At 41.7% G+C, this 18,514-nt stretch overlaps 2 protein-coding genes across 11 annotated transcripts in view; both read left to right on the top strand.

The window, feature by feature from the left end:
* LOC134203747 (solute carrier family 52, riboflavin transporter, member 3-B-like) overlaps positions 1 to 7,168 on the top strand; it is a 55,680-nt gene extending 48,512 nt beyond the window's left edge. For all 8 annotated transcript variants that reach the window (XM_062678609.1, XM_062678607.1, XM_062678606.1 and 5 more), the window contains exon 5: positions 6,483 to 7,168. In XM_062678609.1, the coding sequence (XP_062534593.1) occupies positions 6,483 to 6,677 (195 nt within the window). In that variant the 3' untranslated portion in view covers positions 6,678 to 7,168. The remainder of the gene's footprint in view (positions 1 to 6,482) is intronic.
* Positions 7,169 to 10,072: 2,904 nt separating this feature from the next.
* The window catches only part of LOC134203742 (DDB1- and CUL4-associated factor 5-like), a 66,047-nt gene continuing 57,605 nt past the window's right edge, over positions 10,073 to 18,514 (top strand). The window contains exon 1 of one of the 3 annotated variants that reach the window (XM_062678600.1): positions 10,073 to 10,149. The gene's annotated coding sequence lies outside the window, so the exon portion shown is untranslated. Of the gene's footprint in view, positions 10,212 to 16,536; positions 16,553 to 18,514 lie in introns of those variants that run through there. The other 2 variants (XM_062678598.1, XM_062678601.1) reach the window with 2 other exon arrangements.

Genomic DNA, 18,514 nt, shown 5'->3' with positions numbered 1-18,514 from the left:
TTCCGGACTCAAGGACAGTTTGGATGGTCTAGTACATCCCGAAAAAATATTTTTCAACTTATTTTGTCAGTTTTCCATTATTAATCACGAAAACAAATGGAACATATCAAGTTTCCTGCATTATACCGCTTAAAAAAATTTGGGCCTGAAAGGGTTACGTGCGCTGCCAGAACCATAATTCAGACTTAACTGGCATCAGCTTCAATGCGCTTTTCAGCGCTCCCGGGGTGCGACGTCATATTGTCAGCTTCACTGACCAGATATACACCGTTACTCACTCCTACAGAGTTTATATATATCCCATGGGATGCAACGTAACGGTCAGATGTTGACGAGTTCAAAGTGTCGTTAACAAGGAACGCATGTAGGGGAAAGTGGGGCAAGATCTCCATATGGGGCAATACAACTGTGGGGTTGAATAAGTTACCATCAGCGTGTGATTATATATTACCACCTCAGCGTGTAACAGGTGGGCAGCAAGCCATGACTCGGCTTCTTCTTGTCAGATTTCCGTGGCGTGTCATCGCATTTTGTTTCAGCCATTTTGGAGCCACACATTTTGGAAAATCACAAAATGGTTTGTGATTTGGAAAATCATAATAATCATAAGTTAAGCTTATTCTAACGAAATCACACGGTGATGGTAACTTACTCAAACCCCACAACAATAATGTAAAAGGGCTGTAATAGAACTGAAAACGCACCCTGACAACCCCACTTGTTCTTGAAATATTGATTTTAAGATGGTTTTGTTGAAATTCGAATTTTCTTATAATTTTGTAGTTACATAGTTTGTGGTTTAAAGCTCACATGACTCATTTTTCAGCACAAATTAATGTTCACAAAGGCTTTGATATAATTAATGCCTATCTACATTAATAATTTGAGGAGATTTACAGTAAGTATGACCAAAAGGATACAAAACCTTGGATATATGTCGGCTTGGGCACCGTTAGGATGTTAGGATGTTATCGATCATTTAGTAATATGCGTTCGAACATTTAGTAGTTTGTGAATAACTCATTCCAAAAGCTGAATTACAAAATATGTTGTATGGTGGACTTCGAGTGCGAAGGTTTTTCTACAACTCTGCCTAAAGGTTCGTTGCTTGAATTCCACTAATAACGGAGTTACAGCGCTAGATGCAGTAACCTAAACTAAATGATTGAAATTTTGTTATCATTTAGTATAAGTAACTGCAACTAGCGCTTTACCTCCGTTATTAGTGGAATTCAAAAACCGCAATATTAAGCAGAGTTGAAGAAAACTTTCGCACTCGAAGTCCATGTGTTGTATCATTTTGAAATTCAGCTTTTAGAATGAGTTATTGACAAACTACTAAATGATCGAACGCAAATTGCTAAATGATCGATAACATCCTTGGGCTTGGCAACTGTATTAGGAACAAGGTCATCTCCAGGATTAAGAGTCGCCTAACCCTTAAATGTATTTCAAAATCATCAAAATAATTTCTGCCTGAATCTTCTTCTTCTTCTTCTTCTTCTTCTTCTTCTTCAATGGCTCTACATTCCAACTGGAACTTGGCCTTCTTTTCAACTTAGTATTCTATTAGCATTTCCTCAGTTATTAATTGAAAGCTTTTCTATGCCCGCCATTGCATGAGTATGTACCTTGTGTGGCAAGTACAATGGATACACTATGCCCAAGGAGTCGAGAATGTTTCCAACCCGAAAACATCCTAGACCGGACCGAGAATCGACCTCGCCATCTCCGGATTGGGGCCCTCCTTAGCCGTGCGGTAAGACGCGCGGCTACAAAGCAAGACCATGCTGAGGGTGGCGGGATTCGATTCCCGGTGCCGGTCTAGGAAATTTTCGGATTGGAAATGGTCTGACTTCCCTGGGCATAAAAGTATCATCGTGCTAGCCTCATGATATACGAATGCAAAAATGGTAACCTGGCTTAGAAACCTTGTAGTTAATAACTGTTGAAGCGCTCAATGAACACTAAGCTGCGAGGCGGCTCTGTCCCAGTGTGGGGATGTAATGCCAATAAGAAAGAGAGAAGATCTCCGGATTGGGGGGTCCCGTAGCGTAGTTGGCTACACGTTCGCCTTATAAGCGAATGGTCATGGGTTCGATTCCCAGCCCCTCCACCAAACCCTTGTCAGTTGCCAGAAGCGCAGTCCGAACAATGGCGTTTTGGGCAACGCGCCTCACCGAAACGGCTGCCTGATGCCGACTGACAAAACTGTTCTACTCGGAGGCATTCCTTCAACGTTCTTCGATTAATGGCAACCGAACAAAGCAACGATCACTGGATTCACCACATGGACAAATTAACACAATGGACTCACGATGATATGGACTGGCAACGACAACAATAACGAATTATAGACATCTTAAAATAGATTCTGTGTGGACTCTGTATAGCAGAGTACCACAGTAGATCACGGCACAGTAGCGGTTAAGAACACAGAGTGCCTACCAAATAAATACACGAATAAAAAAAAAAGATCTCCGGATTGGCAATCCTACGCCTTTGCTCGCAAGGCTACTGGAGACCCATATAGTTAATGTAACCCTGCATTTTTCAACTTCATTTTAAAAATTTATTCTAATTTATGCAGCCCCACAAATATTTTTATATTTTTTTTTGGGCCAAAATCTATGCGAAATGCATTTTTGGGGTGTTTATTTTAAAGACAGTGACGTAATCCAGGTAGGCGTCCCGCGTTTCGCAGGACGCTTGCTGGTCACATTACATATGGTAAATATAAGCATCATAAAACACCTGTTTTAGAACCAGTTTATAAGATACTGAAAAGTCATCAGTGTTTATTATACTTATGTCAAAGACAGGTCGAGATCGAGACGAACTCCACGGGTTGTTGTTTAAAAACTATTGCTTGATTGTTGATGTTTAAAAACTATTGCTTGAATGTACCAACTGCATTACATTACCATTACATCACCAATCACAAGCATAAAAATGTCACCCAGTCAATTATTCTTTGGACGACAACTCAAGACCAGTTTAAAAATAGACGAAATGCGAAAAAAGGTGGAACATGTCACTCGGAAAAGGAACTGCCCCACGAACTCTCTTGCAAATGGTGTTAGTTGGCGGCATAAAATTTGGGAGAGTGCCTTGTAGGCGGCGTTCAGCAATGTGATTGCTTGGTAGTTGCTGCAATCCAGGTTATCGCCCTTTTTGTGGACACGACACCTTCATTCCATTCCTGCGGCAGAACCTCATCCTCTCAAACCTTGGTAATTACCCAGTGCAGCGCTCTAGCCAGTGCTTCACCACCGTGTTTAAACAGCTTTGCTGTTCAACTAGGGGCTTTGTTGTTTTTCAGCTGACCGATCTCCTCCTGGATTTCCTGGAGATTCGAAGCCGGAAGTCGTATGTCCTGCGCGCGTGCTCCCAGGTTCATTACCATACCGCCACCGTTGTCAGGTGCTCTTCGTAGTGCTGTCGCTACCTTAGAATCATCTTACGCTCGTTCGTAAGAAGGTTCCCGTTTATGTCCTTACACATATCGGGCTGTGGCACGTGGCCCTTACGTGAACGGTTTAACTTCTCATAGAACTTTTGTGTGTTATTAGCGCTGTACAGTTGCTCCGTCTCTTGACGGTCTCGATCTTTCTGCTATCGCTTTTTCCTTCGAAAAATCGAGTTTGTCTATTCCTCGCCCGTTTGTATTGTGCCTTGTTCGCCCTTGTGCGGTGTTGCAGCAATCTCGCCCATGCTGCATTATTCTCCTCAACTAACTGCTCACATTCGCCGTTATACCAGTCGTTTCTCTGATCCGGTGGATCGAATATCTCTCCAGCCATCTTCAAGAGACGCTGCGCCTAGCTGCTCTTCCGTTGGGAGTGCCACTTCCAGCTGCTGCGCGTAGTCCTGGGCTAGTTTACCGTCTTGAAGCCGCCCAATGTTTAGCCGCGGCGGACGACTCCGACGCGTGTTGTACACCGTCGAGAGTTTTAACGAATATATTATATTATATTAATATAATATATTTGATGTTAAGCACAGGCATACTGCAATGAAGTAGTGATCGGATTCAATATTCGCACTGCAGTAAGTGCGTACATTCGTGATGTCGGAGAAGAATTTACCATCGATTAGAACGTGGTCGATTTGGTTTTCCGTTTTTTCCTTAGGTGATTTCCATGTAAGGGCTTGGTAGTCATATGGCTACTGCTTCTGCCTCACACGATTGAGGTCGTGGGTTCAATCCCAGGTCCGTTCCATTCTCCTACTTTGTATCTTTCTCTATATTTCTCATGTTCTAGCAATCGCTAGAACTGGAAATGGACTTCCATACCGTTTCCATCTCAATTCCTATACCTTAAACTTGAATATTCTAACAGTAATCTGCTAGAATTGGAAATGAACTCTAAGCGCGTTTCCAAACATCCAATTAGAAATTCCATCAGTTGCTTTCTCCTATCTGTCACATTGGCAACTCGTCAACCAAGACAGACCTCTGCCTCTCGAACCTAACCCAAAAATTCCAACAAATTCCGCATGAACTCGTGGCAAGTGCAGAGGTATATTCGGCTTGCAGTGGGCGAGTGATTGCATCATCATTTCCTCCCCCTTCCCTACATTGACTTGCATTCTGACGTGGCAGGCGCCAGTATGACCTAACAAATCAGATCACCAGTACTTATACATTGAAGATGTGAGTTAGTCCAAAGCAAACATCTGTTGGTTCTCTGTGCAAGAACAGCTGATCTGGTCATAATGGAGTAGCAACTACGAGCAGTCAATCAAGCTCAAGCTCAAGCTCCTTAGGTGATTTCCATGTGGCTTTGTGGATATTCTTGCGGGAGGAGAAAGTGCTTCGGATTACCATTCCTCAGCTGCATAGTTTATGCATCGTTGGCCGGAAGCGGAACTTGCAAAAGCAATATTACGATCGTTCTGCAAAGCTACTTCCATTTGTAAGATTGGGTAATCGGGCTCTTTTCAAAAAGAACTCGAAAGAATGGCACTATATGCAGGTGGTACGTGATGTTTAGAGGCGCGGCCAAGTCCCGAGACGTGGGTAGGACACAACGTCTAAAATACATTTTCTAGGACCAAATAATATTTTGGAACGTTGAAACTTGAATTTACTTGAATTTACATAAAGAAAAATGAAGGCGAAGCTGTGCAGTGTGCATGTTCTATCTATTACTGGAGTATCAAATGTATAGAATACTTTTAAAGAATTCCGCAGATCCTTTTGAAATTCAAGAGATTTTCACGGACATCCTTAGATACGTTATGATACTCCCTATGGATATTAAATGGTTTTAATCACTAACTTTTAGCAATTCGCTCCTTCAGAAATCTTCAGAAATATCGCTACGATCTACCAGGAATGCTTATGATCGTCCAAGAATCTTTCAAGGTGTTCAATACTATTTAAGGGGTTTTCAGAAATCTCAAGAATTATGTTACCCCGAATTTTAGACTTATTTCTTTGTAACTTCTAAGATTGCATGCAAACAAGGTATATTTGTGATTCTTATAGATTTCAATAAACTTTTAGAAGCTTCCAGAATTATTTTTCTCATAGGCTTGCTATCACATGTCCGAATGAGCCACAATTGTTATAAACAATATTCACACATTCCTACGAGTTTTCAATCAAATCCTAATAACAATTTTCAAATTTTCAAGAGGAGCTCGGTAGTCTAGTGACTATCGCTTCTGCCTTATAGACAGGCAGTGGTTTAATTCACCTGCCGTTCTGTCAATGTTTATGAAATTTCAGAAATTTTCTGTGCCTTCCTGAGCTAGCAAAAATAATTGCGTGCCTTGAAAAAACTTTAATAATATTGTGGAAGATTAGAAAATATTAAAAATTTCAAGACTTCTTGGAAAATCTCAATACATCATTGAGCACTTTTTGGAATAGAAAGAATTCTTCGCGGATACTGAGGACTGATTAGCCTTTTCGGAAAAGATGGTTTCTTTATAACCCCGGAAACCTCCACGATTGCCAGTTTCAAATCTCTGATAAACTTTGAAATATTTGAAGGATTTTTTTATTCATATCCAGAAATTGAAACAGTATTGATAGTATTAGATCCTTCAGTTGTCCATAAGGCATGTTCTTACCATAATCATGGGTAGGACAACACTTTGACTGTCCTACCCAGGTATTTTCATACGTAGGACATGTCCTACTTGTTCCACCCACTCCTGGCGCTACTGGATGTTAACAGTCATTCATTTGTAATCAGATTCAACTTCTGTAACCATTATTGTCGTAACCGTAGATTTGCTTTTGCTAACATACGTATTCCTGCCAGCTAACTTCATAGGTTCTTACCCTAATCATGGGTAGGACGATGCTTTGACTGTTCCACCCATGTCCATTTATGCGAAGGACAATGTCCTACTACTTGTCTCACCAAATCCCGTATTCCTTGATCGATTCAATCGATTAAATCGATACATATGTACCCAGCCATGGAACCATTATTAATTTTTATTATTTTTTTTCAAATTCACAGATTGCCACGTGGACCATCCTGATCGGACTGGTGAGCTACGTACGGCTCTCGATCACCACCGTGTTCCGGTACCAGGGCGGCAAAGCGCTGGTCTGGGTGGGGGCCGTCACCCAGATTGGGTCGCTGCTCGGATCGGTCCTCTCGTTCTCACTGGTCAACTTTACCGAGCTCTTCCAGCAGTACTATCCGTGTTGATCGACAGTTGCGTCAATTGACTTTGTTAGTGGAGTTATGCGATTGGCAGTTTGAAAGTTTTTGAGTAAACTTTGTCTGCATGCGTACCGCAGTGTGTAGAGAAATGTGCTGCGGCCGTACTCTCGATGGCGTTGAGAACAAAATTGTTAATTGTAAGCAATTGACTGCGTTATTAGTTTGTTAGTTCTGATTAGTTCATAGTCGGTGTGAACATTTCATATCCCCAGCGAAAGCGATTTTATTGTCTGAAATAGTTTATAACATATTTATGAACAACTTTACACGGTATTTGTCCATTTGTAGTCTAAGTTGGACCAAGAGAGTTCACACATTGTTAATAGATAACGGGTTATTATCTTATTACAATATGATTAAAGGCATTTAGAATTTTTTACTATTTTGACTGGAAATTGCAATGTTCTTTAATTAGGTATTCATGATGACAAGCATAAAATGATAAATTAAGTGTGAGCTCTGTCCAGATTATACTATCTAAAAGTAGTATTTAAAACCATCTCTGTCCGAAAGTCCACACTAAATAAATTAGCAGTAGGTATAAACAATCTGAAATGTATTTTGAATATATAAATATAAATAGGGATTATTGATTTCATGAGATAAACGGAAACAAACATATCAGTGGATGCAATACGCAATGATCAATGTGAAGTTGAACGCATTATCTTCCAAACACAGACTTCAGACTACAGAGGCGAAAGTACTATAGATCTGATAGTTTCGTTGGATTGGATTGGAAATGGATTTTTTGACGAAAAATAACGTCTTTCAGTAAGATCAATTCAAATTTTGGATTCACGAATAGAGGTCAGGAAGTAAAGCCAATAACACAGCTATTTTAAACAATTGATACAATGCGCTTAACTATTTTAAACAAATCGCCGAAGTTGTAAACTAATTTTACTTCTACAGTAAACTAGCTGACCCGGCGAACTTTGTCTCGCCAAAAATTGGTAAATTTTCTGATACAATTTTTTGAGTCCACAATTTATCTAGAAAACAAATCGGCTCGTCAGAATGATCTCTCATTTTTTACAACTTTGTTTAATACATATTATAATAGATGATCAAAATTTTAAAATTTCATGCAAATTGTACGAAAAATCATTTCATCGAAAATATTGAGTTTTGATTTTGAAAGCATTCCAATTTCATTATAACGTTTTTCCTCGTAAAGAAAAGAAGAAAACGAATATAAATTAGCAAAATTGGGCTGTCTATTCCTGTGTGATGCGCAGTCGTACAAATGCCAACTTTGTTTTATATATATATACAGAAGAAGATGATAAAAATTTTAAAATTCCATGCAAATTGTACGAAAAACCATTTCATCGAAAAGATTGAGTTTTGATTTTCAAAGCATTCCAATTTCATCATAACGTTTTTCCTCGTAAAAAGAAGAAGAAAACGAATATAAATTAGCAAAAATTGGGCTGTCTATTTCTGTGTGATGCGCGGTCGTACAAATGCCAACTTTGTTTTATATGATCAAAATTTTAAAATTCCATGCAAATTGTATGAAAAACCATTTCGTCGAAAAGATTGAGTTTTGATTTTGAAAGCATTCCAATTTCATCATAACGTTTTTCCTCGTAAAAAGAAGAAGAAAACGAATATAAATTAGCAAAAATTGGGCTGTCTATTGCTGTGTGATGCGCGGTCGTACAAATGCCAACTTTGTTTTATATATTTAGAAGAAAAGATGATCAAAATTTTAAAATTCAATGCAAATTGTACGAAAAACCATTTCATCGAAAAGATTGAGTTTTGATTTTGAAAGTATTTTAATTTCATCATAACGTTTTTCCTCGTTAAAAGAAGAAGAAAACGAATATAAATTAGCAAAAATTGGGCTGTCTATTCCTGTGTGATGCGTGTCGTACAAATGACAACTTTGTTTTATACATAAAAAAGAAGAAGAAAGAAGAAGAAGAGAAGAACTACATTTCGTCTATTAGCCAGCGTGCACAAAATGTTGATGATTGAATTTCGCATCCACTATCGCAATAAACGCAATTCTACGTTTAATTTGCGGTCGTGTCTTTGATACAACCTTCTGGTTTTTCTGTGAGCGGAGTGTAATTTTGGTGACGATATAACAAATCCGACCTTCCCTCTGACAAGCTTATATCCGAAGAGGAAAGGAAGAGCATCAACGTGTAAATCTCTTTTTACTGACATTGTCCAATTTGCTCCTCAAATACCGTCACGTGCAGGAAGGGCTTCTATCATTGGCATAATGTATAATGTAAAGGCCAGTATACTTCTTCTTCTTCTTCTTCTTCTTGGCATTACATCCCCACACTGGGACAGAGCCGCCTCGCAGCTTACCCGGTAAAAATCGTTTACTCATAAATGGGTACTTTTTGTCTGCTATCTCTTTCTCTCTGCTGAAAAATTTACCCGTTTCGGGATAATAAGTGGATTTACTCATTTAAATGAGTAGATCCACTTATTCTCTCAAAATGGGTAAATTTTTCAGCAGAGGGAAAGAGATAGCAAAGAAAAAGTACCCATTAATGAGTAAACGTGTTTCTCCGTGTAGTGTTCAATAAGCACTTCCACAGTTTTTAACTGCGAGGTTTCTAAGCCAGGTTACCATTTTTTGCATTCGTATATCATGAGGCTAACACGATGATACTTTTATGCCCAGGGAAGTCGAGATAATTTCCAATCCGAAAATTGCCTAGACCGGCACCGGGAATCGAACCCAGCCACCCTCAGCATGGTCTTGCTTTGTAGCCGCGCGTCTTACCTCACGGCTAAGGAGGGCCCCTAAGGCCAGTATACATATTCGCTAATTCTATCAGACAATGCACTATCCGACAATACTAGCTCGAAATTAGCATAATGTAAAAGTTTTCTGATGACATTAGCATCTAGTCGAATTGGATTTTATTTCGCAATTCCAGTTTTCCCCTTTGCGATCCTCTCGTCATGACAAACTTGGCCATTCGACAAAAAGCAAAGTAGAATAATAAACTGCTGCTGTAATTCGGTTCGGTTTTAACAACCTCGGATTTCGAATGCATCGATTTCAAACCACGATATATAGGTCCTTCTTTTGATGTCGAGTTGAACCCCAAGAGATCTGGCATGCATTGGTCGTATCTAATCGTGGTTTATGCTAGCCGTACGTTGTATGCAACGTGGCTGATGCTAGCCATCGGTTGCGTTCAACAACCGGTCAAATTACGCACATTCATGGAAAGCAAAACGTAAACAAAACCAACACCGATGCATTGGCTGCCACGCGCCTGTCTTTCCACGCAAAACAGCTGATCGCAGCTTGCTTGTGTTGGGGGTCAACCGCAGCTGAGTTGAGTGTGTGGGCGCATGCGGCGTATTCCGGGTTCTGTCGAGGCAATTGTGCAAGTGTCAGTGTCTCAGCCAGCTTATCGATGTGTTGTTTCATGACGGCGATCAAGTGCGTAGAAAAGTTCAATTTACTGCGGTGAATAATCTTGTAATCTGATCATATTAATACTAATAAATCATAATTAAGTGTATTCTGGTGTAAGTATTTATGTAATTATTGGTGATTGTGATGTGAAGTAGCTCGATTATGGGCAAGTATCCCATTCCAAATTGTCTTTATGAGTAATAAAGAAATACATGTAAACGAAAAGCTTCAACATTCGTGTTGAATGTTGATGCTACATTGCAATTGCACACAACCTTGAGTACAATTCATATCTCGACTCTCGAGTCTATCAGAGGGGTGCTTTCCGAGCAAGGTTTTAACGTGGGCTTAAATAGGGCCTGGCAAGGCTTCTTAAGTACAGATAACAGTACCAACAAATGACAAAGTTCAAAACAAACGCTTTCCTAAAAAGCCATATCAAATGCGTCTCCAATTTAAAAAAAAATCCTGTGCATATACCAATTCAAATTCAATTCAAATGTCAAATTCAACAATTTATATTTTTTAAATTTTAAACTTAGTGTCTCGCAGCACCTGAATTCAAATTAACATTCCAATCAATTGTTTTATTGATATTTCCAAAAAAAAACTGCTATTATTTTGAACAATTTGACCTAGTGCGTAATTTTTGAACGTGTCATTCAAAAAAATTGATACTTACTAATGTAAACTAGTGTAAAATTCATCACATTTGTAGTTCACTGCCAAAATTTCAGCTTAATCGGTTATCGGGGTGCAAAGTTACAGCTTGTCAAAGTTGACCATTTTGTATGAAAAACGGCTGCCGCTGCTATTATTCTGAACACAGGTGTACCTAGCACCGTTTTGGTTCATATTCCGATCAACTAACCATTGTGTGGCCGGCAAAAAACACTCTTAACCTTGCGGGACTCGCTTCATCCTGAACCGCTCACGCAGGGTACCCACAAAACTAAAATGCGTATATCTCAGGCAATTTTCAACCGATCTACATAATTTTGGGCTCGTTCGATTTAAAACTTTTATCAAGTTGTTATCGGAATGAACTGATTCGGTCACTTTGACATCCGGGAAATCCGGGTTTTCAGGGACATGTCCTACTTAGATGATATTGTTTGTTGATTTCGGTAGGAATTCCGCAATATGGGTATCAAACTTCTTGAAATTTCATCAGCAGATTGATCTTTTTTGTTTTTGATCCATCAGAAGTGCAAACCTTCGATTGGCGATTCCAAAACAGGTTCCTCGACGGGTGATAGGTGGCCTAAGCATTTTTCAATGAAACATCATCCACCATCATCAATATGAATATCAAACTACAAATAATCTCAAGCGCATGTTCTTTATGTTCCTCTGTTCACCAGTTATGTTAACTTTGGAGTGCCCATTCCAGAATAGGTTCCATGATGGGTCATAAGTCGTTCTAAACAATTTTTTTAATGGTTCAGAAAGCTGCAACCTGCTGTTTGCATTTTTCTGGTGCTTGCTTTGTTCGCGAGTATGGACAGAGCAAAGACAAAAGTATGGCAGTATTTTGGTCGCGAGTTCCTCCAAGAATTTTTTTGGGTGTTTCTCCAGGAATTCCTTCGGGAGTTCATCCAGGCATTCCTCCCTAAGTACCTCCAGGAAGTCCTCAGTGAGTTTCTCCAGGAATTCCTCCTTAAGTTCCTCCAGGAATTCCTCAGGGAGTTCCTTAAGAATTTCTTCTGGAAGTTCCTCCAGGAATACCTCCGAAAGTTCCTCCAAGAATTCCTCTGGGAGTTCCTCCAGGAATTCCTCCAGGAGTTTCTTCATGAATTCCTCCGGAAGTGCCACTAGGATTTCCTCCAGGGATTCCTCCGGGAGTTCCTCCAGGTATTTCCCCAGAAATTCCTCCAGGATTTTCTCCTCCAAGATTTCCTCCTGGAGTTCCTCCAAGAATTCCTCTAGGAGTTTCTTCATGAATTCCTCCGGAAGTTCCTTCATGATTTCCTCTGGGAGCTCATCAAAGAATTCCTCAGGGAGTTCATTAAAGGAATTCCTCAGGGAGGTTCTCCAGGCATTCCTCAGGGAGTTTCTCCAGGAATACCTCTGAAAGTTCCTCCAAGAATTCCTAGGGGAGTTCCTCCAAGAATTCCTAGGGGAGTTCCTCCAGGAATTCCTTTGAGAGTTCCTCCAGGAATTCCTCCGGGAGTTACTCCAGGAGTTTCTCCAGGAGTTCCTTCAGGAGTTCCTCCGGGAGTTTCTCCAGGAATTCCTCCAGGAGTTTCTCTAGGAGTTCCTCCAGGAGTTTGTCCAGGAGTTCCTCCAGGAGTCCTTCCAAGAATTCCTCCAGGACTTCCTCCAAGAGTTCCTTCAGGAAGTCTTCCAGGAGTTCCTCCAAAAATTCCTTTAGGAATTGCTCCGGGAGCTCCTCCAGGATTTCCTCCAGAAATTCATCCAGAAGTTCCTCCAGGAATTCATTCAGGAGTTCCTCCAGGAATTCATCCAGGAATACCTCCAAGAGTTCCTTCAGGAGTTCTCCCAGGAATTCCTCCAGGAGTTCTTCTAGGAGTTTCTGCAGGAGTTCCTCCAGGAATTCCTTTGGGAGCTCCTCCCGGGAATCCTCAGGAATTCTGCCCGGAATTCCTCCAGGAGCTCCTCCAGGAATTCCCCCAGGAGTTCCTCCAGGAATTCCCCCAGGAGTTCCTCCAGGAATTCTTCCAGGCGTTCCTTCAGAAGTTTCTTCAGGAGTTCCTCCAGAAATTCCTCCGGGAATTCCTCCAGGAATTTCTCCGGGAATTCCTCCAGGAATTTCTCCGGGAATTCCTCCAGGAATTCCTCCGGGAGCTTCTCCCGGAATTCTTCCAGGAATTTCTCCGGGAGTTCCTCCAGGAATTCCCCCAGGGGTTCCTCCAGGAGTTTCTCCAGGAGTTTCTTCAGGAGTTCCTCCAGAAATTCCTCCGGGAATTCCTCCAGGAATTTCTCCGGGAATTCCTCCAGGAATTATTCCAGGAATTCCTCCAGGAATTTCTCCGGGAGTTCCTCCGGGAGCTTCTCCAGGAATTCTTCCAGGAATTTCTCCGGGAGTTCCTCCAGGAATTCCTCCGGAAGTTCCTCCCCCTCACTCGATGGAGAAACTGGCTTATCTAATTGTTTTTTTTTTTCATTTTTATTTCAATATTGAATGACATTTTTTTAGTACGTTAAAAAAGTCGCAACTTTCTAGGGTGAATTTCTAGAATTGATTACATTTACAGATGTTCCAGAGTTTCTGAAGCACCACTTAGTGGCCTCCCGGGGTCAATGGATGGTTTTTGCAAAGATGTTGCTCTCATTTTGATACAAAAATTGTTGAGTGAATCAGACGCTATTTTTTGAGGACGAATTTATAAATTTGTCTTTTACTCTGGATGTTCCAGAGCAGGGTTGTTACCGTTAATCAACGATTAACGCCGTTGTTAATTTTCTCTTGGTTCAACGTCAACGGCATTCCGTTGAACTACTTGGATTGTAACGTTAACGGGATGCGTTGAATCAACGTCAATGGACATCGATAATCTGCTCGTTAATTTTTCTCCTTAGGTCCTGCCCAATAAACAATCAGACCGTTTCTAAAGACAATGTGGTTTCCATGGGTCATAGATTTATTCATTATCAATCATAGTTCACCACCAAAAATCCAATGACAGTCTTATTAAAATTTCAATTCAAGCCAGATCAAGTTTTGTCATGGAAAAACCTGTGGAAAAACCATTTGCGATTGGAGCCAATGAATAGTACGCCGACCAGGTGGTCATTTAATATGTGCTCATCAAAAAAAGCGGATGCATGGTGCTGGTGTAAGATGCATACATGGATAGGTATCAGCATTGACAACTGTGAGAAATAAATATTCTATATAAAATATTACAGTTCTGCGAAATACATGAATTCGAAAAAAGTGTGTCAGTTTATACCATTCATTGAGAATAGGTACTAAGCGAAAATAATCTTTCACTGGGCATTTCGTTTCATGATGATGGCTAGTAGTAGTAGTAGTAGTAATTCATTTATCATCAGATAATTTATAATACAATTCATACAATGTTTAACTTAATCTATACATATTTCTGACAAACACAGTACATTTTCTTTTAAATTCCATGACTGGTCTTGCATTTTTCACGTCTGAAGGTAACTGATTAAAAAGTCGTATTAGGTTATCCATGAGGACATTCAGCGATGGGACTGACTAACGAGCCTGGATTAAAAACAAAGAGACGCAATACTCCTACCTTTAACAACCTTGTGCTCGATTGGAACAACTGATTTGACAGCAAATGCGCTGTTCCAATTTTGACACTTCATCTCTTTGTTATGAGTGCAGCCTCTTTAGGACTGACAATCGAAATCAAAACAAAGTGTGTATGCAGTTGAATGGAACTCACGTCTGGTGTAAACCGCGCTTAACACTTTCCTTTGAATTGTTCTGTCAGTCCGGTCAGAATCTGTCAAAAAGTCAAGGTAAACAAAAATCGTCAGCTGATCGCAGCTGTCTTATGGATTGCCTTATTCCGTTGTAATAAATTGATTTGTGATTGGTGGTCATTGTGAATGGAACCACCTACAAATCGTCAGCCTGTCTTGTTGTGTGTCGGTGTACATTTCTACCTCTTACAATAATATGGGTTAAGTATTCCGGTGTCATGTTGTTTGTCAATTTAAATATTAACAAAAGCACATTGAAGGTTATTTTTTTGTTTCACAGACTGCCATTGTAATGTGTCTAACATCACTTGAATAGGAGTGTTCTTCTTCTTCTTCTTCTTCTTCTTATTGGCATTACATCCCCACACTGGGACAGAGCCGCCTCGCAGCTTAGTGTTCATTAAGCACTTCCACAGTTATTAACTGCGAGGTTTCTAAGCCAGGTTACCATTTTTGCATTCGTATATCATGAAGCTAGCACGATGATACTTTTATGCCCAGGAAAGTCGAGACAATTTCCAAACCGAAAATTGCCTAGACCGGCACCGGGAATCGAACCCAGCCACCCTCAGCATGGTCTTGCTTTGTAGCCGCGCGTCTTACCGCACGGCTAAGGAGGGCCCTCCTTGAATAGGAGTGTATTTGTTACAATTCAAAATAAACCTCATAAATTTATTTTGCTGTTTCTGTAATCTTTTTAAATGAGTGTCACTAGCAAGGAACAAAACCGATGAACAATAATCCATGTGTGGTGCAACTAGAGATTTACAGTCGGGATTCGCTGGTTGGGATCTTAATACTTTTCAATTTCGTTTATTTGGTAGGCTCAGGCGTGTATAACACTTTACGGAGCCATAGTTCTTTGTGACATGTACAATCAATATAATTTTATTGTGAAGTTAGTAACAGAGGGGTTAAAGCCAGCGTACTCGTGGTGACTCGAGGTTAGGTTTACAATGTTGAAGGATGGTGTTACGTAAGTTATGATTTTGCGTTATGTTGACTAATGCTCATTCAGTGTGCAAACATGTTCCGTGCATAAACCGCAGTGTGAACCCGGCTCAACGTAAACATTCGCGAATGCTGAAGAACACTATCTTGAAGGAGACTTACCTGGTGGATATTTTCATGCCGAACTGGATTGACAGCAGCCACATCCGCTGCAGAAAACCGTCACCGAACAAAGAGAAATCAGCATCGTTAGTGCCAGGTGGAATAGTATTACCGGGAATCATTTACTCGGGAGAAGTTTTGGGAGCAATAATCGTAACAAAAAGGTCGCGTCGAGTACACTGATTCAAAAGTGTAATAATTTGAAAAACAAATAGTCCAAACTCACAACAAACGACTTTGTCGGCGTGTCGCCCACTGCGCAGGACGAGGCACGAGACAGTTGTGGACCAAAGAAGGTCAAGAAGGAACGATAGTCAACGGTGGAATTCCAGATCCAACATATCGCCGGGACTATCGACGATCCTCAAGCGACTGGCCCTCACGGTCCTCGAGCCTCTGGAACCGAACGCACGAGCAGTCCCGGCCAAGGAAGCGCTCCAAGTATCTAACACCCGAGAAGATTTTAAAAGGATCCATTCTGGCACCAGACTCCTTGGCGGACACTGCGAATTTGTCAGACAAAAGAGCCTTCTCAGGAAGGATCTACTTTTACTACCTCATTTGCAGCACAGCCGCTCCACGCGGGATCCCGGATCGTGTGGCCTGTTGAAAGATTAGAGGTGCGAAGCGAGCCGCGCAAAGGGCGACGACGATTGTGCTGAAGGACAACCGAGAGTCAGGTCCGAAGAATCCGAGGCGGTGCGCTAGGACCGCAGTCGATTAGTTCCCAGCAGTCACGGCAAGGCCAAACGGGGTTTTCCGTCAGCGGAAAGGACGCTTCAGCATAAGCGGCATCCGTGGCTTACCGAGCCCTTTGAAACGGACAGGGGTTCCAAAGTCACCCTCGGCAGACAGCAGGTCGGGCTGATGACAGGTATGCGGAAGGACGGAGGAAACGACAGATGCAGCGGACGTGAGTGTTATATTTAAGACGTGAAGAAGATGGAAAGAAGCATGCACAGTGAGCAGGAGAGTAGGGCCGCAGAAAGAAGCATGAAGGATATGAAGCACAATAATAAAATGTTTGCGCACTAAGTCTTGTTTTGTGGCGTTTGTAGTTGACTAGCCCGGCCGACTAATCCCCTTTTATCACGGAAAGGTCGTTTCACAACACTGGCGCCCAACAAAACAAACCATTTAGTTTGTGGTTTGTAGATCAGTTTTTGGAGTTTGGAAATTTGTGTTGAGTTTGTGGCACAATTTCTGTTTAGTAACACGTTAAGAACCTACCACTTATTTCATTAGTTGGCTAATTTTAGACCTTAAGGATCATGGATCCAGCAAGCCTGACAGAGGAGGAAATAGGTTACGAATTGGCGTTGCGCCACGTAACTAATCTTGGTTCACTTCCTCGCAGGGCGAGAGCCGTCCGTTTGCGTGCTCTCATGCAGGAAGATGAAATTAAAAACACAATTTATGACACACAGGGGGGAAAGGATGGCTCATCGCTGAACACATTCCTGCAACGGGTAGAAACATTCGCCGCATCAGAAGAGATCACAGATGATTTGCTGCTGAAAAGCGTCAAACATTTGCTGTTGGACGATGCTCTCAACTGGTACAGCATCATGTATGCTACAGGTGTATTCGGTTCCTGGGAGGATTTCAAACGCCTAATCAGACACGAGTTCCTACCAGCAAGCTACGTGCACTACCCACACGAAGTAAGACCCGACGACGAGAAAGAAGCGCTCTATGCACAGCTGGAGCAGACATACTATGAATGCCCATCGGCCAACGATGCATAAACTTTGCAGCTTCCCGCGGAATGGTAGTCCGAAGCACTTTCTTCCTCCGCAAGACCACGTTCTAATTGACGATAAATTCTTTTTCGACATTACGAACGTACGCACCAACCGCAGTGCGAATATTGAATCCGACCACTACCTCGTTGCAGCATGTCTGCGCTCGAAACTCGCGACGGTGTACAACACGCGTCGAAGTCATCCGCTGCGGCTAAACATTGGGCGGCTACAAGACGGTAAACTAGCCCAAGACTACGCGCAGGAGCTGGAAGTGGCACTCCCAACGAAAGAGCAGCTAGGCGCAGCGTCTCTTGAAGATGGATGGGGAGATGTTCGATCCGCAATTGGAAGCACCGCATCCTTTGCACTAGGCGTGATGCCCCTGAATCAGAGAAACGACTGATATGACGGTGAATGTGAGCAGTTAGTTGAGGAGAAGAAAGCAGCATGGGCAAGATTGTTGCAACTCGGTTTTTCGGAGGAAAAAGCGCCAGCTGGAATAGCCCGATATGTGTAAGGACATAAACGGGAACCTTCTCACAAACGAGCGTGAGGTGATCCAAAGGTGGCGGCAGCACTACGAAGAGCACCTGAATGGCGATGTGGCAGACAACGCTGGCGGTATAGTAATGAACCTGGGAGATATACGACTTCCGGCTTCGAATCTCCAGGAAATCCAGGAAGAAATCGACCGTCTGAAAAACAACAAAGCCTTAAAGCCAACTGACTAACTACCAGAAAGCTGTTCAACACGATGGAGAGGCACTGGCTAGGGCATGGATTGGCACGAGTGGTACGATTTTCACGAAGTCCGTTCAGTTATTTGGTTTCGCCGACGACATTGATATTATGGCACGTAACTTTGTGAGGATGGATGAAGCCTGCATCAGACTGAAAAGCGAAGCTAAACGGATTGGACTAGTCATCAACACGTCGAAGACGAAGTACATAATAGGAAGAGGCTCAAGAGAGGACAACGTTAGCCACCAACCACGAGTTTGTATTGGTGGTGACGAAATCGAGGTGGTTAAAAAATTCGTGTACTTGGGTTCACTGATGACCTCCGATAAGATACCAGCAGACGCATCATGGCAGGAAATCGTACGTACTTTGGACTCAGCAAAACGCTC

Source organism: Armigeres subalbatus, unplaced genomic scaffold (genome assembly GCF_024139115.2).
Source record: "Armigeres subalbatus isolate Guangzhou_Male unplaced genomic scaffold, GZ_Asu_2 Contig2079, whole genome shotgun sequence".
Taxonomy (NCBI): Eukaryota; Metazoa; Arthropoda; class Insecta; order Diptera; family Culicidae; genus Armigeres; species Armigeres subalbatus.
This window is presented reverse-complemented; position numbering and strand designations above follow the sequence as displayed.